General features: G+C 42.8%; 2 protein-coding genes across 2 annotated transcripts; one reads left to right on the top strand and one right to left on the bottom strand.

The window, feature by feature from the left end:
• Positions 1 to 1,421: 1,421 nt before the first annotated feature.
• C18H17orf100 (chromosome 18 C17orf100 homolog) lies at positions 1,422 to 14,726 on the bottom strand. The gene is made up of 5 exons (XM_058560013.1): positions 13,893 to 14,726; positions 10,003 to 10,044; positions 9,666 to 9,792; positions 3,681 to 3,849; positions 1,422 to 2,213 (listed from the first exon to the last, which is right to left on the bottom strand). The coding sequence occupies exon 1, from the start codon at positions 14,590 to 14,592 to the stop codon at positions 14,209 to 14,211; it is 384 nt and encodes a 127-aa protein (XP_058415996.1). The 5' UTR covers positions 14,593 to 14,726; the 3' UTR covers positions 1,422 to 2,213; positions 3,681 to 3,849; positions 9,666 to 9,792; positions 10,003 to 10,044; positions 13,893 to 14,208.
• Positions 14,727 to 14,965: 239 nt separating this feature from the next.
• Positions 14,966 to 22,392, top strand: MED31 (mediator complex subunit 31). Its single transcript, XM_058560012.1, has 4 exons — positions 14,966 to 15,073; positions 15,928 to 16,005; positions 16,293 to 16,389; positions 22,015 to 22,392. Exons 1-4 carry the CDS (start codon positions 15,046 to 15,048, stop codon positions 22,205 to 22,207), a joined length of 396 nt encoding a protein of 131 aa, XP_058415995.1. The 5' UTR covers positions 14,966 to 15,045; the 3' UTR covers positions 22,208 to 22,392.
• The last annotated feature ends 382 nt before the right edge of the window (positions 22,393 to 22,774 follow it).

Below are 22,774 nucleotides of genomic sequence, written 5' to 3'. Positions count from 1 at the left end.
CAGTGTCTCTCGCATCACAGCCAGGCTCCTGCCTTGAGTTAACGGTCTCAGGACTGGATCCAGGCCCTGCACACTATCATGCTTGACGGGGCACTGGTGCATGTCACACCCTCATCCAGAAGCGCCCACGGGTCAGACAAGGACAAGGGACAAGCCACACCTGGTGTGCCATCCTCACAGAACTCCAGATCCCGCAGCTTCTTCCGTTCCACCAACTCCCACCCTTAGGCTCTCCTCCTCCAGTCCCACCAGAGAGCAGTGCTGGAGTCCCAGCATCACTCGAAACCAGGTCACAGAAAGTGTGCTATTCAGGAGTGAGCAGAAGCAGGACGTGGCTGGAGCACAGAGTGTCTAGAGTGACCCGGTGACAGATGATGCCCGAGAATTGAAGGCAAAGCTAGGCGTAGTGTAGGAGGTGCAGAAACACTGAAAGTGTTTGAGGAAGAGAGAAGGAAAGAGTGAAATGTGTTTTAGAAACATAATTTTGGTAGCATTTTGGAGATGGATCAGAAGAGAGGAAAGGAGACTAGGTAAAGAGATAATAAAAGTCTGAACTAGGGCAATGGCTATGGGCTGATTTCAAGAGACAAAGCAGACAGAGCCACTGGACTGACTTCCATAGGGGGTGGTAATTGAGAGAAAAAAATCAAAGATACTGGAGATTTCTACCAGGCAACAGGGCAGACAGCGTTATTCACCGAGGAAATGCAGGCGGAGGTGCGTGGGAATATGGCCAAAGTTATGGTGGGGAGTCGGGAACAGGAGGCAGTTGGCCAGTTTTGGACACTTTGAATAGAAGATGAATCTGGGCCATCAAGGACAAAATGTCCAGGCCATGATGGTCTGGTGCTCAGGAGAGGTCTGGGAGGGAGGGACACCAGCATCAGGCAGCAGCTGGCACTGTGAGTACTGGGGTAGGGGGTGCAAAGTGAGAAAAGAAGGTTGAGGAAAGGATTCTGGGGACCACCGACATTGTGGGGTTTGGGGTGGGGGAAGAGGACATAGTGAAGGGAGACTGGACCAGACCGGGCTCATAGAAACCACCGGAGGAGAAAATTCTGAGAAGGAGGGGATGGTCTCCAGTGTCAGATACTAGAGAGAGTCACGGAGGATGGGGACCGAGAAGAGGCCACTGGATGTGACAGTAGGAATAGCAGGAAGAGACTGTGAGAAGGACAGATTGGTGTGGCACGGCTGCAAGTGTAGGGAAAGACTACAGGATGGGGAAGTTTAAGCAGTGAGTGCAGACAGCTCTTTTAAGAAGTCTGGGAGAGAACGAAATAAGATGAACTACGGCTTGTGGGTGGATGGGGAAGAGGGAGTCCAGTTTGGGAATAGGAGATAGGAAACATTTTTGTTGACTCAGGCCAGGGAGCGGGAGGAGGAGGAGAGGTGCCCCATGGCCCTCCCACTTTTTTCTTCTTCTTCTCACCACCCTCAAACCTCAGGCTTTCTGGGACCTTCCAGGCCCTCCCGTCCAACAGGCATCTCCTCCCAGGTGGTTGTCCAGCCCTCCGTCCTTGCTCCAGGAGACAGTGCTTAGCACTGTGCGGCAGGAGGCAGCCTAGTCCATCCCGGGACTGGCTCAACTGGTGGAAAGTTGTCCTTGGGGATCTGACACAGACATGGCATAGAGTTGGGATTTCAATGGGGCTGGGCTATCTATGTTTGTCCATAGATCTTATAGTAATTACATTTTAAAAATTCTTTCTTCTTTTGAGCCCAAATGCATCTCCTTGTAGCTTTTCATCTTTGATTCTAGTTCTGCTCTTGAGGCTTCCTCTTCCTTCAGATAATAGGAGGAAGCGGTGTTCACCTTGTCTTCCTGTCCGGGGATTGAACATCCCCTGCTCGTCTGATGGCCTCTAGGACTTCTCCTGAACGTAATACCTAACCTCTGAATCTCAAGTTCGTGTGCCCAATGCACAGCAAGCCAATCACTGAGACACTGGTGCTTGGAGATGGAGAAAGGTTTATTTGAATTGGTCAAAACGAGAAGACGCAGGATAGGTTCTCTCAAATCTGCCTTAATAAGAGAAGAGAGCAGGGGGTTTTGTAGAGCTAAGGGGCTTGGCAGGAGGAGTTTCAGAGAAACAAAGGGGTATTCCGTGTTTCTTTCACTTCCGATAAGCCCCCGGGGCAAACTGACTTCTGGGCATCACTGGTAGCTGGGTGCTGGTTATCTGGTGATCCTTGAAGGCATTCCTTTTCTTCTGTAAAACAAGCTCATAAATCCTTGTGATCCTTGAGTCACCTTTCAGGTTAAATAGGAAAACAGCAAACTGACAAAATTAACTTCTTTTCATAACAAAGTCGAAAGGTACTCTTATTGAATATTTACAGTAATCCTCAGATACCCAGCTTCAATCACACTGCACTCTCACTATCCTTTGAAATAGACACAACACATAGGGAGTAGATATCTATTCCTCTCGTGCCAGCAGAAGCCAGTGGTTAGAAGCACAAGCTCTGGAGCCAGCCTGGGTTTGCATCTTGGCTCTGCTGCTTCCAGCTGGTGACCCCGGGTAAGTCACTTCACCTCTTTATGCCCCTAAGTCCGGACCGACCTCATCCAGAGGTGAGGAATGCATGAGTTAGCAAACGCAGAGGGCTTCCAACAGTGCCTGGGGGAGCGTGAGTGCTCAATGCAGTGCTCACTGCTCTTAGATACCAAAGCTCCTTTTGGGAGGGAATGTGGTAGACAAGAGGCCTCCCTAAATCAATGTGGGCATGTCACAAGAAGACACTTTGATCTTCCAGATGAACATGGCTAGGGCACAGTCCTGAATCACAGGACCTTAGTCTGAGACAAACTAGACCCCTGAAGCATCCCCAGGGTGTTCTGAAAGTTCAGAGACCTGAATCCAATCTGGGGATAGCGAGCGGGAAGGAGCTCCCACAATGCCACCTGGAGAGTGCCTCTCCGCAGGGGAGGACCAGGGTGCATGCGGAGCCCTTGGTCTCTCTCAGAAGTGATCACCCTGAAGGCAAATGAGCTGGATTTTCTGTTAACAACTGCCATCTCAGGCCTGGCCTCAGGCCTCTCTGTCCTGCTTGGCATTCCCCTGAGGTTCTGCTCCTCTAAGGATCAGCATGTGCTGCTGTGCAGGGACTGCCTGACCTCTGCTGTCCACTGCCTGTCATGGCACAAACTTAACGATGGTCATGGACTCAGAGGGAGCACTAGAGCGGGAAGAGACCTCAGATAGGCACTCTTCTCCAATTTTTTTGACAGTGACTCCCAATATTAATATATTTTACACTGTGACAGTACACAAGTTTCACAAACCAAGTCTTACCTTTGCTATGTGTGAACACTGATATAATCTATATTTTTCTATTTTCATTTCATTAATAAGAAAAATGCTGATTACAATCCACTAAATTGATGTCACAGCCCCAGGTTTTCTCCCGGAGTTCACAACACACTCACTTAGTGGACTAAATTCGTACCCTAGTTTCCAAACTCCAGTCAGTGTGCCTTCATACCTTGGGCCACACCCACTGTTTATGCAATTAAATTATTTTTTCTTTACATCAATTCACGTAAACATTTTTAAATGCCCACCAAATCCTAAGCAAAATATTGATGAAATAACAAGTTTGAAGGCTAGTTGTATTTTTTCCCAATACAAATTGAAATAAATATTTTACTATCAAAACAGAAAATGTTTACACACCTCATAAAATCATCTTGCACATCAGCACTGTCTGCATTCTTCACTTTGGGAATCACAGACCTAGAGATTACTCCAAACATCTCATTTCACAGTGGGGCAGTGAGGCCCAGAGAGGTGAATTCACTTATCCAAGGTCTAGTTTCTCAGTCAACGGGAAGAAATGTGTTGTCTGGTCACAGGAGGGAAAAAAGAAAACAAAGGAAACATCTCTAGGCTGCCCCTGGCCAAATGCTGTGCTAAATCTATCAGTCTTATCACTTTTAGACAAAGGTCCCACCCCATCATCTAACCAGAGCCCAGATATTAGTTTGTAGTTACCCTGGTGGAGCCATTTTAAGACCTTTCTAGGTCTTAGACGTCCTTATTTTTAGAGGTCCTGATCCATATCATATCATGCATATTACAATTTGTCCACATTGGCATTTATTAATTTCAATGTTGTTGTTTTCTTTTTACATTTTGAAGCCAATGAATTTTCCAAGCCTCAACCACTTTTGTAGGCCCTTACAGAGTTCACAGCCCCTAGGGTTACAACCTGTCATGTCTAACGGATGAGGTGGCCCTGGATCTGATAAACGAATCTGATCAATGAAGACACACTAAAGAGCAATTTAATTACTTAAGCCCTCTCTCCAAGCATCTTTATAGGGGAATGTGGACAGGCCACCGACAACCAAATGCATGAGTTTCCAGTGCGAAATCTTTGCCATTCTGATAGACTGGTGGGGGTAGAGCCATTGCAGGTGGGCCAAATCTGTGTGACTGGCAAGGTGCTCTCACTCTGGGCCTCATTTTCCTCATTAAGTAAAACAAAGGCATTAGACTAGATTGATAATTTTCAAAGATTTTATTATAGTATCAGGACACTTTTGCAAATGAAATCTCATTATCAGGGAAAAAGCAGACCTGCTTTTTATCAGGGAAATCTCATTATCAGGGAAAAAGCAGACAAAGCTCTTATCAGCCCTCTGAGTCTAACAGATACGCATGTAAGTTTGTGAAGGCATCTAGGAGAACTTCCCCTAGGTGTTTGCAAAGATAGAGGTTTCCTACAGACAAGTGCAGCTTTAGAGACTCCCGGAATTACCAAGGCCCTGATCAGATCTCAGATCTAAAGAATTGCACAGTGTTTTTCAACCCTCTTTGACAATGATGAAGTGTAAAAAATACAGTTTACGTCAAGATATAGTACATATGGACTGAAACACAAATTTTCATGAAACACATCTTCATACTGTAAAAGAAAAAAATTGTACCCTACCTGGGCTGGGTCAGGCACATTTGGGGAATATAATCCACAAACCTCTTCTTGGGAATTAATTATATTTCCGATAAAATGCTTAAGCAATTTTCTGAGGAATTTTAATGGGACTAAGATCTCTGCTGAGCAGCCTGTCCTATGCACTCGGCTAACGTTAACCTCAGGGGGGACTCAGTAGCCTTTAATTGTCTTTCAATAAATCTAATAATCCTTAACCAAAATTTTTTTTCTTGTATCCAGTCTAACAATGATTATCTAATCATTCTCTTTTCTTATGAAATGTCCTTACCAATAGGTGCTTGTTGAATTGGCCAGGAAAAATAGAAGCCTATTCCCTTGCCACAAGATTGTAATAAAAACTTTGACATAGGGTTCTAACTAAACGTCTGAAGCTTTTCTTTCCTTGTCTTCCCTCCCCCTCTCCTCTTTCCTTCCTTTCTTTTCTTTTTCTTTCTTTCTTTTCTTCCTTAACAGTGTGATACACTGATATTTTTTGTTCTATTCTATTACATTAAAAATGCTGATTGTGACCCACTAAATTGATTTCACCAGACTTTAATGGTTTTGACTAGAAACTCAAAAACCATCAGGATAGCACTCCCAGTGGGTCAGCTTTTTAAGACAAAAACACATTGCTGCTATTATGAAATGAAACCAGAGAAGGGAACCAAGTAAGACAAAGGCCACAGACTGCTTACTTTCCCTGAGTACCTGGCACCTAGTAGTTGAGTAACTGTCTTTTGAAACTTGAAAAAATAATTAAAAGTTAAAAAAGGGAGCAAGCAACAAACTTTGAGAATATGCTTGCAATGCAAATGAAAATTTGTATTCAGAATATTTCAAAGTCTCATAAAAATCAAGAAGAAAAAGACAAGAAAGAAGACAAATGAGCACAGGATATCAACAGGCAATCTCAGGAAAGGAAACCTGAGCATACAGAAAGATGCTCCAGGGGCCGGCCCGGTGGCATAGTGGTTGCTTTCGCATGCTCCACTTTAGCGGCCTGGGGTTCGCAGGACTGGATCCCGGGCGTGGACCTATGCACTCCTTATCAAGCCATGCTGTGGCAGGCGTCCATATAAAGTAGAGGAAGATGGGCACAGATGTTAGCCCAGGGCCAATCTTCCTCAGCATAAAAAAGATGAGGATTGGCAATGGATGTTAGCTCAGGGCTAATCTTCTTCACAAAAAAAAAGAAAGAAAGAAAGAAAGAAAGAAGCTCTACCTCACTGGCAGACAAGAAAAGGAAGAGATTGGAATTATTAAAACCTAGAAACTTACAGGAGGGAACCCTTAGAGCTGAAACTCAGATCTCTGAGAAGGAGTGCCAGCTGGCTGTTACTGGTATTCTGAAGTGGGATGTAACAAAGCTAGTTCTTCAAACATTAGAAAATTGCAAAGTAGGGGTTGGCCTGGTTGCATAGTGGTTAAGTTCACACGTTCTGCTTTGGTGGCCCGGGGTTCGTGGGTTCGGATCCCGGGCATGGACCTACATACCGCTCATCAAGCCATGCTGTGGGGCATCCCACATACAAAATAGAGGAAGACTGGCACAGATGTTAGCTCAGGGCCAATCTTCCTCACCAGGAAAACAAAAAAAGAAGAAGAAAATTTCAAAGTAGATTCAGCTGCTGCTAAGAGAAGGCCCTGCTGCTGTCAGGGTGAAGTGTTCCCGGTACAATGTTCACAGGAACCACAAGGAGGCAGGAAGCCCACAGAAAGCAGACAGGAAGAAGTCCTGTCCCCCTTGTCCAGCCTGGAAGGCTCCCTCTAGTGCCCCTTATGGGCAGAGCACAACATGGGGCCAGGTGGCAAAGCGGAAATGTGGTCTCTGGAGTCAGCCTCAGCCACAAAGTAGAATATTACAAGAAGGATTTGGAGTCAAGGGATAAAAAACATACCTGCCACAGCCCATTGTATTGGCTAATGAACTTCCATACCAAAAGAAAAAAAAAAAGTTGTTTCTATCTAACACAATGCAACTATTCTCCAGAGAAAGAAAGATGCTATTACCCTCTCCCCCAAAAAGGGACACCAAGTCCCAACAGTCATTGTATCCCTCACTGGGAGATGTTACATTCTCCATCTCTGGGCTATGATAACTACTCCACACATTCATTCACAGTCCCATCTGAATATTCTGTTATTTAAAGACTAAATTATAAAGTTAATCTCCAACAAAACTTATATTAAATAATGAGAAGGCTTCCTGCCAGGGTGAGGTAACAGGGATCAGATTTACCCCTCTTTCTGAGATAACTAAAAAAACAGACAAAAGTGAGCCCTACAACTGCCCCAGCTTACTGCCTGGAGAAAGCTTTGAGGCTGCAGTAGGAATGGGGAAGCCTGGCAGAGCCCAGCAGTCTCCTTGAGTTGAGAAAACAGAGCTAGGAGTCTGGAGAGTTTAAGGCAGCTATAATTCACAGGGCAGTGTACCAAAAATGAGAGAGCTTCACGGAGAGAGGACTGGAGACAGCAGAGGTTCCTGTGAGTGTTCAGCTGAGTACTGATCACCATATGCGAGGGCAGGAAAAGAAACACCTGAACAGAGAGGGAATAAACCCCGAAGCTCACACAGAGCTGAGAATTGTGCCTGATCCTACCAGCCAGGGTTGAAAACCTCATAATTCAGAGGATATCAGGTAGTACTCAGAAGGTTTTGCCTCAGTAGTGGGAAAAAACTAGCACTTGATTTAATGCTACTCTGAACCCCCTGAACAAAGATTAAAAGCAAGACCCAAAAAGGATAAAATTGTTTCCAAGTCACTAAAGGAGTCCTGGAATAAAGCTCAAGAATATTTAAAAGAATGCAAAAATATCCAACACTCAACAAGGTAAAATTCACAATGTCTGGCATGCAAACAAAAATTACCAGGCATGCGAAGAGGCAGGAAAATACAACCCATAATGAGGAAAGAACATCAATCAATAGAAACTGACCCAGAAATAACACAGATGATACAATTAGTAGACAAAAACATTAAAAGTTATTTTAACTACAATTGCATATGTTCAAGAAACCAAGCCAAGGTTGAACATGTTAGACAGATACAAAAAAGAATATACAGAAGAGATGACAAAGACCTAAATTGAACTACTAGAGAGGACTGAGATTAAAAAACACACTGGATGGTATTTATGACAGAGTAAACATTGCAAATAAAAGATAAGTGAACTTGAAGACATAGCAATAGAAACTATCCAGTGAAATACAGAGAAAAAAGACTAAAAAAAACCCAGAACAACATCAGTGAGCTGTGGGACAGCATCAAGTGGTCTAATACACTCTTAACTGGAATCCATGAGGATAGTGTAGCAGAAAAAATATTTCAAGGAGTAAGAGCCAAAAAATTTTCAAACTTGATCAAAACTATAAAACCACAGATCCAAAAACCACAATGAACCCCAAGTACAAGAAATATGAAAAAAACTAGACAAAGGCACATCATAATCTAACTGCTTAGAACTAATGATAAACAGAAGATATTAAAAGAAGTCATAGAGAAGTCTTTGTAGAGAGGAACAAAGATTACCACAGAGTAGATTTCTCGTTGGAAATAATGCAAGTCAGAAGGCAGTGAAATAACAATTCTAAAATACTGGATGAAAAAGAAAATAAGAATTCTTTACCCAGAAAAAATGTATTTCAAAAATGAGGGCAAAATCAAGGCTCTATTGGATGTATAAAAACTGAAAGAATTCATCACCAGCAAACCTGCACTAGAAAAAAAATTAAGGAAGTCCTTTGAGTAGAAGGAAAATGCTACCAGATGGAAATCTGGATCTACACAAAGGAATGAAGAGCACCAAAATTGCTAATTATGTGAGTAAATATAAAGAGCTTTTAAAAGTTATTTAAATTTCTTTAAAAGACAATCAACTGTTTAAAGCAAATATGCTAACAATGTACTTATAACATATGCATAAGTAAAGGGTATGGCAATAATAGCAAAACGGCTGGGAAAAATGAAAGTATACTCTTATACGGTACTTATACTATATGTCAAGTAGTAAAATATCATGTGAAGGTAAAATATGATAAGTTAAAAATAAACTCTAATGAAACTACTAAAATAAAACAAAAAGAGTAAATAAGCCAACAAAGGAGATAAAATGGAATAATTAAAAATACTGAATTAATCTAAAAGAAAAAAGGAAGAAAATAGAACAAAGACCAGAGGGAACAAACAGAAACCAGACAGCTAGACAGCAGATTTAAATCCAACCATATCAACAATCACAGAAAATATAAATTGTCTAAACATCCCAATTAAAAGGCAGAAATTATTAGGTTGGATTAAAAAAAAACAAGATCCAACTATATAATACTTCCAACAAATCCACTTTAATATAAAGATACGAATAGGTTGAAAGTAAAAGAGTGGAAAAAGATGCACCATCCTGACAATAATCAAAAGAAACTCCAGCTATATTAGTATCAAATAAAATGGATTTCAGAGCAAATAATATTACCAGGGATAAAGAAGGTCATTTCATAATGACAAAGGGGCCAATTTATCAAAAAGACATGTTGATGCTAAATGTTTATACACCTAATAACAGAGCTTCAAAATAGTAATGATGTGCTTTTGGAGTCTCATAGGAATGAGAGTGCTCTGTGGAATTCCATATAAATGTTTGTTACTTCTGTCTGTCTTCCTTTTCTATTTTTGGTATTATCCACTATGCTCACTGTAAATTAAACTTAAGGACACTATACCTACCTTTATTTGGTCATCAAAGAAACCATCCTGGGAGGCAGTGAATAATGGTTGCAAGAACCTCTCTCCTGGTCAAATTACTTTTGGCTTCTATGGACTTCAGTTTTTCCATTTGTACCATGAAGATCAACTGTTTTGAAAAAAAAAGTTTTCAAACAGTGAACTCTTTCTCTAGCCTAATAGCATGTGGAACCCATAAAACAGGAGGAACCCCCCAGAGGCTAGGTCAAGTACCCAGGGCTTGGTACTTGTACTAGCCATACTGGGATAGGAGCAACAGCAAGAATGGAGTAGGTATCTGGATCCCTGGGAGATCTAGATGAGGACTTGAGCCACATACCTCGCTGGCTGGGCTCTTGGTTCTTCCCATGGCTCATGTGATCTGGGGAAAGAGTATTCTATTAATGGCATTCTTCTATTTCAAGTATTTTCAACACAACTGACAGCAAATACATATGCTGAATTTTGTAAGCTGCTCTCAGTTTATATATAAATGAATGGAGTGTGAGGAGAATGACAGGTGCTGACTTGTACTTATTTAGTTTTTCAAACTAACCTGGTTGGCAACAACTGAAGGCAAGTCACAGCTATTAACTAGCTCAATAAATCTACGGGATTAGTAGATGGAGCCGTTAAAGGTTTTCTTGGCTGGGAATGGACGGTCAGCATTGCTCTTAGCGCCTTATTGTACACATACTGGGCCCAGCATTACATACCATGTCACAGACACAAAAGCACCCGTGCTCCTTTGGAGCTTCCAAGAGCGGACAATGTGGGGAGGATGATGACACGCAGCATGGGTAGCACACACTTATAATATGCAGCAGGTACACTAAAAATTATGACAGATATAAGTTTCTTTAACATACAGGATCATTTTAAAGTTGTGGAAACTGATGTAGAAAACAGTATATACAACAAATATCTTGTCACATCCCTTTCCTTCAAGTCTTGTCATTTTTGACACTTTCTTGCTCTGTGTACACCTCTTTGGCTTTCAGCTTTGCAACATGGATAAGGAAATTGGGAGGAAGAAACCTAGGTAAAACTCTTATCAAACAAGTATAACAAAAGGAAAGAAGCCACCAGAATCCTGTATCCTTCCAAGAGACTCAATCATCTAGAAACCAAGTCTTTGGCTTTTTCACAGTAATCTTCCCACCAGTCTTCTAGGTACTACTAACAAGGGGGATAGAAGCAGTTAATGCAGAAAGGTCTGGAAGGATACATACCAGGTTGCTGACATTAACTATTTCCAGAGGATGGAAATGGCAATGATGACAAATTATTAAATTTTTCTTTACACAGCCTTGAATTATTTCATTTGTTACTTAAGCACATATCACTTTTGTAATAAAAACATTAACACGGAACATTGTTGAAGAAAAGTGACTACTTTGTTCATTTAAAAAACACTGATTAAGAGTGTTCATATATAATGCACATGGTCTGCCATGTTAAAAAAAATTAGTAAGCTCACCAAAGACTGAAATTCCAAAGTCTAATTATTAGTCTATAGCAGAAGTTGTATGAGGCAGAAGCATGAGGGCAGACTCGGGGGCTTTACAACATTCCCCTGGCCTGAGCCCCTATTCTACTGGGCAGCCCAGCGCACTCCCCTGTAATTAAATGAAGTAAGTGGGTAACGACTCAGCACAGCGCCTGGCAATAGCAAGTACTCTGCCTCACCATGAGGTCCCTCAGAATCAAGGTCATTCACATTCTGCTAAACGGGACCTCCTTTCGTCCTCCGACAAATATCACATAAACTATTGAAAGCACGAATGTAGGGTCTCCTCAAAAAGCAACACATCCCTCTCCTCTGAGAGCTCCTGCCCTGACATCTGACAGAGGACACTGCTTCTAACCCTCTCCCCTAGCAAACCCTGCTACGAAGTGGGGTGCTTCCCCCAAAGGACCACTCTAACTTTCTAAGTTGCTAGAAACTTCAGGGTTTTTCAGCCTTGGTACTATTGACATTTGGGCCAAATGACTGGGCCAAATGACATTGGGCCAAATGATTCTTTGTTGTCAGAGGTGGGGGTGTGGGGATGACCTGTGCATTTTAAGATGTTTAATGGCATCCCTGGCCTCTACCCATTAGATACCAGTAGTATCCAACCCCCACAGTTGTGACAAAAACATCACCAGACATTGCCAAGTGTTACCTGTGGGGCAAAACTGCCCCCAGTTGAGAACCACTATTACAGATCAATTCAGTGGTTCTTCAGTCATCCCATGAGAACCCAGGACTAGGACTACACATTAATATCCATGCATGCCTCCCTAAAAAAACTCCCCAAAAAACATGAACTTTTAAACCTTTAAGACCTTCTTCCCAGGAGCAAAGTAATGTTGCCTGTGAAAGGCACATTTTCTAAAGCATTTGTCTGACATTTTAGTTCAAACTTTCTCCCTTATTGGTGGCTGCCAAAGGACTATAGGCAAGGCAAAATTAGGTAGGTCAATCCAGGCCCTGTGGGGTGAAACAGAAGGATGAGGGGTTCAGCCAGCTGGTGCTCCCTGAAGAACAAGATCTCAAATTCATTCATAAAATGAGCAAGACAGACCGGCAGATGACTGTCACTCAGTCCCATGGCTTTAAATACCATCTATGTACTGACGACCCCACATTTTACATTTTCAATCCTCACCTCTCTCATGGTAGCCAACCTCTTGCATTCAACCACCACTCAGTGTCTCCACTTGGGTATTTTATAGGCATCCCAAACTCAACATGGCCAAACTGAACTGATTTTCCCTCCTAAACCTGATCTTTCCCTGGTATTTCTCATCCCAGTAAATGGCACTACCATACACCAAACTGCTCAAGTCAAGTCACCCTTGATTCTTCTATTCCTCTTCCCTTCACCTTCGTATCCACCAGTCATGTCAGCCCTGCCTCCAAAACACACCCCTAATCTGCCCTCTCTTCTCTAGCTCCACTTCTTCCACCCTAGTGTGAACCACTTTCCTCTTACTGGACCATGGCATTAGCTTCCTAAGTAGTTCCCATTTCCTCTCTTGTCCGTCCCCTACATCAGGGTTTCTCAACCTCACACTATTGACATTTTGGACTAAGTCTGTTAGTATGTTAGTCCAAACTTAGGCCCCTTTGTTTGGAGGAGGGGAGCTGTCTTGTACACTGTAGAATGTTTAGCATCATCCCTGGTCTCTACACACTAGATGCACCACCCCTGCACAAATTGTGACAACCAAAATGTCTCTAGATATTGCTAAATGTCCCCTAGGGGACAAAATCACCCCCAGTCAAGAACTATCCTATATCCTACACTCAGAAGCCAGGATATTTTAAAAATGTAAATTGCATCATGTTACTCCCCTGCTGAAAACCCTCCAATGTCTTCCCATTGACCTTAGAATAAAATCTACTGTAGCTTACAAGACCCCTATGAATTGGCCCCTGCCTACTTCTCTAACATCTTCCCTTCCATACCATCCTCTCCCTGACTAAGCTCCAGCCACACGGGTCTTTCTGTTCGTTGAACATTCCAAGCTTGCTCCCATCCCCCCTTGGCACTTGCTGTTCCCTCTGCCTAGAATGCAGTCTCCCCAGATCTTTGCATGGCTCACTTTTCATCCATACAAATCTGAGGTCAAATGTTGCCTAATCACCAAGGCCCTCCCTGACCATCTTATCTAAAGAACCCCCTTACCTCCGTTCTCTATCACACTACCCGTTTATTTCCTTCATAGTGCTAATCACAATAGCAAACGGTCTTTTTCTGTCATTTGCTGTCTGCCTCTTCATCAAAGCATAAGCTCTTTGAGGGCCAGGACCCTGTCTCCTGCCTGGTTCACTGCTATAGCCCAAGTGCTAGAATAACACCTGGCACGGAGTGGGTTCTCAATAAATACTCCTTCCCTCCACCTTCTTAAACCTCAGGTCAGGTTTCCCTTCTAAGATTATGCTTGATTGTTGATGTTGTTGTTTACCTTCAATTTTCATTTTTAACTAAATTTGGCCTATGTTAAAAAGTGTGTGGGTGGGGGTACCATATACAAGGGCTTAGCAAAGGAAAATAACCGATTATTGTGAAACATAAACAAAGGCCAATGAATTAATGAATGAATGAAAGTCTGTTCCTTGCCTCTCAGATTTTTAGCAGGCATATAATCATTCCACTGGTCATGATTTCAGTTTGCCCTCTGTCCCTAAGTCTGAAGCAGTGAAGGTCGTCATTCAGGGACTATGAATCCAAAACTCACCTGGCTCAGAGGTTGAAACAGCCTCTTTGTCCATCAACCCACTTTAATACAGTATCATGGGCCTGAAAACTTTTTGTGCTGGCTTCAAGTTAAAATAGTTCACTGGGTGAAAGGCAGTGCGGTCCAAGGTGCAGCATGGTCAATAAGTGCTAGCTGAGTCCCGAAACCGCAGCTTGGCTCTTTCTGACACTGATTCATGGGCTGTTTCTATGACACCAAAGATGACTGGTCCACTTGGCAGCCGGCTGGCTGCACACTGGAGGCAATTCTGTCCTGGCTACGGGCCACGGCCCTTTCGTGGCCTCTGGGAAGTGTTTCATGGGGCCATTTTTACATTCTGGCGGGCAGCCGGCCTGTCCCGCCGGGGCGGGCTCTCCACGCGGTGCAGAGACGTCTCCAACCGCAGGGACGAGGCCCTGACGTGGCGGGAGGACGTTTCCGTGCGCTGCGAGGAGGTCTCCACGTGCTGGGAGGACACCTCGAGGAGGCGCGGGAGCCACTTCCCAGGGGAGGCGGAGGAGGGGGAGGGCCGCTCGCTGTGGCGCAGGGAGGTCTCCACCTGCCGGGAAGACGTCCGCACCTGCCGCGAGGAGGTCTCCACGCGGTGGGACGAGCTCTCCACGCGGACCGTCGATGTCTCCTGGTAGCGGGCGGTCTCCACCCGGGGCGAAGAGGGCTTTCCCCGACCGGGTGCGGCCATTCCGCGAGTGTAACGGGCCCAAGGAGGCCTGAGGCCCCGCAGCCCAGCGGTCCTCAACAGTCACGCCTCTGGGTTACGTCACAGGGTAAGGAATGACATCACAATGACGTGTTACGCCACCGCAGGCACAGGGGTGGACGAGAGGGTCACGACACGAGAACGTGGAGGCACGTGGGCCTGTGGGGCCTGGACTATCCCTTCAAAATCCTGGGCCGGGCCCCTGCGGCACTCCTTCGGCCCCCGCACAGGCCCCTCGCCTTTTTGGAGCCTGCGCGGGCGGGGCCGGGGCGGGCCTGGATGGGCGGAGCCTCCCGCCCCGGCGCGAGACTGTCCCCGCTCCCACATCCCACAGTGCTCCGCGACAGGAAGGGGAGCCGCGGCTTCCGGAACCTGCCGCGCCGCTACGCGGGGTTGCTGTGTCCGGCTGGTGGCGAGTTACCGTGTTAGCTTGTGATGGCCGCGGCTGTCGCTATGGAGACAGGTAAGCGGCGCTGGGAGTCGCGGGTCTTCGCAAATAGGACTGTCGCGGGCCCAGACCCCTCTTCTCGCTTCCCCGGCGGCTCCTTCCAGGCCTGACTCCCGGCAGGGATGGAGTTCGGACCGGGAGGGGGAAGCTGAGAGGTAGTTTGGCCTTTTCTGAGTTGGTTTGTTCGGAGATCCTTTTTCCCCACCTGTTGTTCAAACACCGACCACACTGACTTCCCGGCGTGGGCGAGACTAAGGGAGAGGACTTCGGTCTTAAACCGTTCCTCGATTTGTTTCTGCCTCTCAAATGAGCTTGCAGAAGTTTGAAATATCGTCGACAAAGTTGTGTGTTATTCTGCCACTGACGCTTCTCACATGCGACACACTCCTTGGTCTTGCGTACTCTCCTTTTCAGCTTGCTTTCTAAATGTTTTCCTGATTGATTTAGCATTCACCTAGCTTTGCTTAACTTAATTACTTAACAAGTTGTTGTAATGCATTACTGAAATGGGGGAAGGCACAGTTATTACAACCTACCCCAGTGGTCACTGTTAAAAATCCCTACATAGTGGCTCACAGGTGATAAATATTCTGCCCCGTGTGAGTTCCTATTTTCTTTGATGACGTCTCTTTAACTTGAGAGAAACTTCTCACTTACTCCTTTTAATCAGGGCTTTGCTTTTCTTAGACTTCTAAGGAAGGTTTATCTTCTCCCACACTCAGTGTAGGAAAACCATCACATGCCCTTCTCTATGCAGAAATGAATCTCAGCATTAGTCGTGTTTTTCTTTACTGCTGTTTTCTTTCTACAAATCAATATTATATAGAGTGATCTTTATTTTGGATAATTTTTGCTATCTTTTCTCCTAGATGATGCTGGAAATCGACTTCGGTTTCAGTTGGAGTTGGAATTTGTGCAGTGTTTAGCCAACCCAAATTACCTTAATTGTAAGTTGTTGAGCACCTCTTTGAATTAAGTAGCTATTAATGATTTCTGACAGAAGAGTTGCAATTCATGATAGTAACTACTTTTATACGTTCTCAATTGAACAGAATTAATGCTACACTTGTACTGGTATATATATAATTGAGCAAACTGTGACTTGTGTTTTGAATTCAGTATCTGTTGGTGGTGGGAATGTTATGTAAGTAAATTCTTTATGTTAGGAGTTACAAATCAGTAGTTCAAGGATTGGTTTGCTCTACAGATGTGTTTTTTTTCTTATGCCTTTCAGTTCTTGCCCAAAGAGGTTACTTCAAAGACAAAGCTTTTGTTAATTACCTTAAGTACTTGCTTTACTGGAAAGAACCAGAATATGCCAAGTATCTAAAGTAAGTTTAATTTTATAGTCCTAAATATGTGTATACTTTATTATACTCCAAAACACTGTATTCAACAGACTTCTTAGTTTCACATTGGAAAAAATATATTTTAAATCTCTCCACTTCTTTTAGTTGCCACCACCTTAATACAAGACACATTCATCTCTAACTTGGATTATTGCAGTAATCTACTCATGGGTTATCCCTGCTTCCACTCTTACCCCCCTGCCCCTGCCAAGCCAAACAAAGCAAAATAATTTTCAGAAGCCAACTTAATCTCTTAAAAAAATGTAAATCGCAACATGTCAGTTTCTTGCTTGGCACCTTTCAGTAGCTTCCCATTGCATGTAGAATCAAATACAGTCTCTTTTCTTGAGCTAAAGCCCTGTATATTCTGGCCCTGAACTGTCTGACCTTACCTTGTACCCCATCTCACTGGATTTCTGATCCCAAGGAACCCACAATCTATAAATGCAATGACATAGCCATAGGCTGAAAATTAAAGAACATAGAAAGGGGTACTTCTAAGGAAGGTTTCCGGAGGAGGTAACCTTACCTGAGTCTTAATAGCTGCTGTCTTTTTATAGGACCGCCTATGTGCCAAGCACTGTGCTTATTTAAAAAAAAATATATATATGTATATTTAGCACTTGGGTTGTGCAACAGATGTCATTTTAAGGCTTACTAAATTGAAAGAAGCATATTATAATCACAAACCTATTCCTTTTTAATGGTAAAAAATAAACTTTGAACTCATATTTCTGCTTTGTCTTAACCAGGTAGTTAAAAAGCAATAGTGAAACTTTTTGTCTTTTTTTCCCTAAACAAACAGTAAGTTGGAGAGGAAGATGTTTCAAGTTTGTACTTTATCCAAGTCACTTTTCTAATCTGTGTCTAAGAAAACAACTGATTAACGGAGCCCACATCCTCTTGCTGCCTGCAGGACCCTTTGCACCCTTACTGGCCCTTTATAAACAACCACTTATTCATTTAATAATCCAGAGAAGAGACTTTTTTATTAGATTGCAACATGTTATATGTATGTAGTTTTAGGGGGAAGAGGGAGAATCTCCCTCTGCCCTTTTCCTTAAGGTTCTTATGGCTGGCCAAATAATTAACAAGACAGGTTAGCAGGAGAAAATAATACCAAGTTTAATAACATGTATACATGGGAGAAAGCAGGGACACTGCGTTTCTCAACACAATAGCAGAAATTCTCGTTTTAAATACCATGTTCAGCCAATGACAAAGGAGGATTTTGGGGGTTGGGGGAGTCAGTTACAGGAGATTACCACTAAAGCACAGTAAACAAGAGTAAGGTTATTATGCAGCTTTAAGGCCTCAACTTCCACATTGATAAGCCTCTAGAAATGAGGCCATCCCCCTCTCTTCTCAAAACAGAGAGGGAGATACCTTTACAAATGGAGATTTCCCTTATAAATGTAAATGATTGTCTGGCAACTCCTCGCAGGGTCATCCAGAGAATGTGGCCAGAGAGACAGAACTTCTGATAAGAGGGGCTTGTTGGTGCCTTTCCTATTGTAACCTCCATCCTACATTATCTTTACAGCCATCATGATAGATCTGTTCCAGGAAGGAGCCACCATGTCAAATTCTTTAGGCAGTTAGTGGGGGAGGTCAAATGTCCTCAGAGAAAACAACCAAGGTAAAGAGATAGATTTCAGGGTGGCCAAATCTTGATCTCCCACATAGACCTAGAGACTCAGTGTTGGACGCTAAGTCTAAAGACACCATCAAGATCAGTTTCACCCACACATTGCTGAGATGGTCATCTACACTCTGGCTGGAGGTTTCCAGTGAGCATATATTGCTCTGTTCAGGAACAGCCAATTCTATTGTTAGCTATATGCTAGAAAATTCTTCCTTATATTATAGCTTCAAGCCACATTCCGAGTTTTGTCCCTGAATTAATCCAGAACCAGTCTATGCCCTCTTAAAGCAATGGCCTTGCAGATATTTAAATTCAAGGGAGGTTGCAAATTAACCCCAGTGGGCATTTCATTCAGTCTGCACGAAGTTTTTGTTATTTTAATAGTTGCCAACATTTAAAGATTGGAAAGTTTCATATAACAATCCGGATTTCTAGCTGTCTTTAAAATCTGGAAGATCTGGTAACCCCAGGTCTCATTCTTCCAAGTCAACAACTGGCTAGAGCTGAGGAGCAGCTGCCTCTTCTAGACACTTTCCACCATTTGACCTGCTTCACTAATAGCCAGTACCTGCAATTGTAATATATCTCTTACATCTATTTTTCTCAACTACCTTCAGCCATTTCTCATGTGCCCTACTTTGGTTATTTTGCAATTGTGCTTTATGTTATTCAGCCAAGAACTAAACACAGGCCTTTCAGATGTGAGGGTATAGTGGACCAAATAGCATTTTTTTCCTCATATGCACGTTACACTTTTATTAGTTCAGCTTAAGTTTACATTACTTTTTTGGGGCGTGGGGGGCAAGGATTCACATTGTTGACTTGCTGGGAGCTTCATGTCTAAAATCTTCAGTTCTTATTTTCGTCAATGCTGTTAATTGGATTATCCATTTATGTCTTGTTTACTTTTTAAAAATCTAAATGCAGAACTTTCCTTTTGTACCTCTTCTATTTCATCTTGTTGGTTAATGCTATAATTGTAGCCTATCAAAATATTTGCAATTCCTTATTCTGTCATTTAATGTATTTTGAGCATTGTCTTCTACAAGTTTGATAAATAATCACTGTGTGTCTAAATTCCAGTTATTGACTAAATACTACTCGGGACCATTCTCTTGGTTGTCACATTAACTTATTTTATAGATGAAGAAACTGAATCCTAGAGAGGTTAAGTACCTTGTTCAAGGCCACCCAGCTGGTGAATGGCAGAGCTGGTATTCAAACCCAGATCTTTCTAACTACTAATGCCCTCATGAAAGGAAATAGCCAGGGTAGGTGTGAGTAGAGCATTCTAGGCTTAGCTACTAATAGTTACAAGCAACTGTGTATCTTTGGAGTATAGATAGCAAACCTGTAATATCTTGGAAGGACAGTGTGGTCTTGGGCCTTGCTACTCAATGTGGTCCTCAGACCAGCAGCGTTGGTATCACTAAGGAGCCTGTTGGAAATGCAGTGCCCAGGCCCTACCCCAGACCCACTAAATCACAATCTGCATTTTAACAAGTGATTGATGTGCACATTAAAATTCGAGAAGCACTGCTGTAGTATACTGTTTCCCAAACTTCAGTCATTTGTATACCTTTTGTACAATTTTAGCTCCATCTGCCTACTCCCTATATGGTTTAATGGTTTTTAATTGATTCATTTAAATTTTGTCTTTTCCATTTGAAATAATTTCACTTACAAAACAGCTGGAAAAATGTAGAGAATTTCTATATATTCTTTACCCAGATATTCTAAATATTAACATCTTATATAACCACAGTACAATGATCAAAGTCAGAATGTTAATATTAATGTCTCATCTGCAGACCTCACTCAAATTTTGCCAGTTGTCTCACTAATGTCCTATGTCTGGACAGTATTCAGTCTAGGCTCATATGCTGCGTTTGTTGTCATGTCTTCTTAGTCTCTTTTAATCTGAGTTCATTGGTCTTTTTTTCCCCCATGAATGTGACGCAGAAGTGATGTTGTGTCCTTTTTGGTATATCAGGAGTCATAAGAAGTCAGTTTGTCCCACTACTGGTGATGTTAATTTTGATCACTTGGTTGAGGTGGTGGCTGCAAGTTTTCTCCATATCAAGTTACTATTTTTCCTTTTGTATTTAATAAGTATCTTGTGAAGAAATGCTTTGGGACTATGTAAATATCTTGTTCCACAGTCATACTTTTACCCACTAACTGTAGCATCTGTTGAAGACACTTGCCTGAAACAATTTTTTTTTTTTTTGTGAGGAAGATCAGCCCTGAGCTAACATCCGTGCTAATCCTCCTCTCTTTGCTGAGGAAGACCGCCTCTGAGCTAACATCTATTGCCAATCCTCCTCCCTTTCCCGCCCCCCGCAAAGCCCTAGTAGATAGTTGCATGTCATAGTTGCACATCTTTCTAGTTGCTGTATGTGTGACGCGGCCTCAGCATGGCCAGAGAAGCGGTGCGTTGATGCGTGCCTGGGATCCAAACCCAGGCCGCCAGTAGCGGAGCCCCCGCGCTCCGCACTTAACTGCTAAGCCACGGGGCCGGCCCTGAAACAATTTTTACTGTGGTGATTTTCTTTTTCTTTCTTTTTTTTTTTTTGCGAGGGAGATCAGCTCTGAGCTAACATCCATGCCAATCCTCCTCTTTTTGCTGAGGAAGACTGGCCCTGAGCTAACATCTGTGCCGATCTTCCTCCACTTTATGTGGGATGCCGCCACAGCATGGTCTGACAAGCGGTGCGTCGGTGGGCGCCCGGGATCCAAACCTGGGCTGCCAGCAGTGCAGCGCGCGCATTTAACCGCTACACCATGGGGCCGGCTCCTCCTGTGGTGATTTTCTAATTCCATCATTCTTTCTACATTTGTTAGTAGGAATTCAGTTGTAAGGAAGGAACCTTTGTTTCCAATTTATTTATTCATTTAAAAAAGTTACATTAATATGGACTCTTGGATTCTTATTTTTGGCTTGTGGATTATAATTATATATTTTCTTGCTCTGGTGATTCCAGATGTGGCCATTGGGAGCCCTTTCAGATTGGTTCCTGAGTACTTGTGACTTATCTTCATAATTTTTTGAGCACTTTTCTGGCACTACATAATATTCCAGGCTCATCTTGTACTTTCCCTGCCTTAGCCCTGGAATCAGCCGTTTCTCCAAGGAACTCTGGAAAATGCTATTTAAAACCCACCATCTGGGCACTAAGTGTATTCATGGGTACCACAGTGTCATTGCTTCTAGGCCCTCTCAGCACACAAAGCTAGGAACTCTGTGTATGTCTGTGTATATATACACACACAGCCATACCTCTTTCTATATCTGTCTCTATATATTAAAAGGCCGTGAGTTCATACTGAATTCCAGCTCAACAACAGGGTTCATTGTAGCCTTCCCCCTTTCCTTATCTATAACTCTTTTTCTGATAGCCAGAAATTTGGCTTTCTTTATCCCTAGTGTATTTACTTACGTATTTGCTCAATCTTAGAGTATACATAATTTCAGAATTGCTATCCCTGTGGAAAACTAGAGTACAATATTTGTGCATAGTTCTTTCTTAAATTGACTCACTTTTAAAATAAAAGTTGTCTTTTTATCATTACTGATGGAAAACCAATAGTTATCAATTAAACATATAATTACTAAAATAAAAAGTGTTCATGTTCCTCATTTTGGAAATCATCAGAATAGAATAGCATGATTTGCCTCAAATGTTGACTCTGCTTACCAGTTACTGTGTGGTCTTGGGCAAGTTATTTAATTTTTCTGAACTTGAGTTTTCTCATTTTTGAAAATTTGCTTCATGCTGACCTTTGATGACTAGCTTCTTTGCATAAGCAGGAAAACAAAGAACTCTATACTACCAAAGTGTTCTAAGTTAATGTTATAGAAATGGTAGGCTACAAGATCAATTTTAAGTGAGTAACTGAATTAGAGCTTGGCATTATTGATTTAAATTATGTTGATCATTAACTTATAAACTTAAACCCAGGTACCCTCAGTGTTTGCACATGTTAGAACTGCTCCAATATGAACACTTCCGCAAGGAGCTGGTGAATGCTCAGTGTGCGAAATTTATTGATGAGCAGCAAATTCTGCACTGGCAGCACTATTCTCGGAAGCGGATGCGTCTTCAGCAAGCCCTGGCAGAGCAGCAACAGCAGAATAACACATCAGGAAAATGAAAAGCCGGATCCAGACTAGGCTCTTAAGACATGCATATATTGCTTTTGTACAGTGAAGACGAAAAGAGACTCTTCCTACCTACCTTTATTGTGGTAGCACCTAGAACCTTTAGTGGACTATTTAATCCAACTAACTTTTTATTGTTAATAGATTATTTCTGGTAAACCAGAATTGTTCTGCTTTGCTTTCCCTGTGGATTTGTAAGTTTTTATTAGTATTTAACACAATCAACTGAATAAGAACAGAAACATTAGGTGCTTTAGACCAATTTAAGGGGGCAGAGGGGGATGGGGTAAGGGGAGGGCCACCAAATATCCTGAACTCTAAGCCTAGCTCTGTTCCTGATGTACAGTGGGGCCTGGGGCAAGTCTGTCTCCTGGAACCTTACTGCCCCTCAGATCAGCTACTCCACCTCTCTTAGTGTAGAATGAGGGGAATAGAGTCAGTGACCTGTTTCAGTCAGAGAGCAGGCAGTACATAAAGGTTCTTAAATTCTGCAGGAGAGGAAGTCATACTTGTATCACCACTTGCTTTGCGAGAGAGTTTTAAACAAGAATCATTGGTAT

The sequence above is a fragment of the Diceros bicornis genome, chromosome 18, assembly GCF_020826845.1.
Source record: "Diceros bicornis minor isolate mBicDic1 chromosome 18, mDicBic1.mat.cur, whole genome shotgun sequence".
Taxonomy (NCBI): Eukaryota; Metazoa; Chordata; class Mammalia; order Perissodactyla; family Rhinocerotidae; genus Diceros; species Diceros bicornis.
Note: the sequence above shows the minus strand (reverse complement) of the source record. Positions and strands in the feature narration are given on the sequence as shown.

Coding starts and splice junctions, on each gene's coding strand:
- MED31 (XM_058560012.1), top strand. CDS start 15,046: ATGGCCGCGGCTGTCGCTATGGAGACAG. Junction 15,074..15,927: donor GGCTGTCGCTATGGAGACAG/GTAAGCGGCGCT, acceptor CTTTTCTCCTAG/ATGATGCTGGAAATCGACTT. Junction 16,390..22,014: donor GAATATGCCAAGTATCTAAA/GTAAGTTTAATT, acceptor ACTTAAACCCAG/GTACCCTCAGTGTTTGCACA.
- C18H17orf100 (XM_058560013.1), bottom strand. CDS start 14,592: ATGGCCGCACCCGGTCGGGGAAAGCCCTCTTCGCCCCGGGTGGAGACC.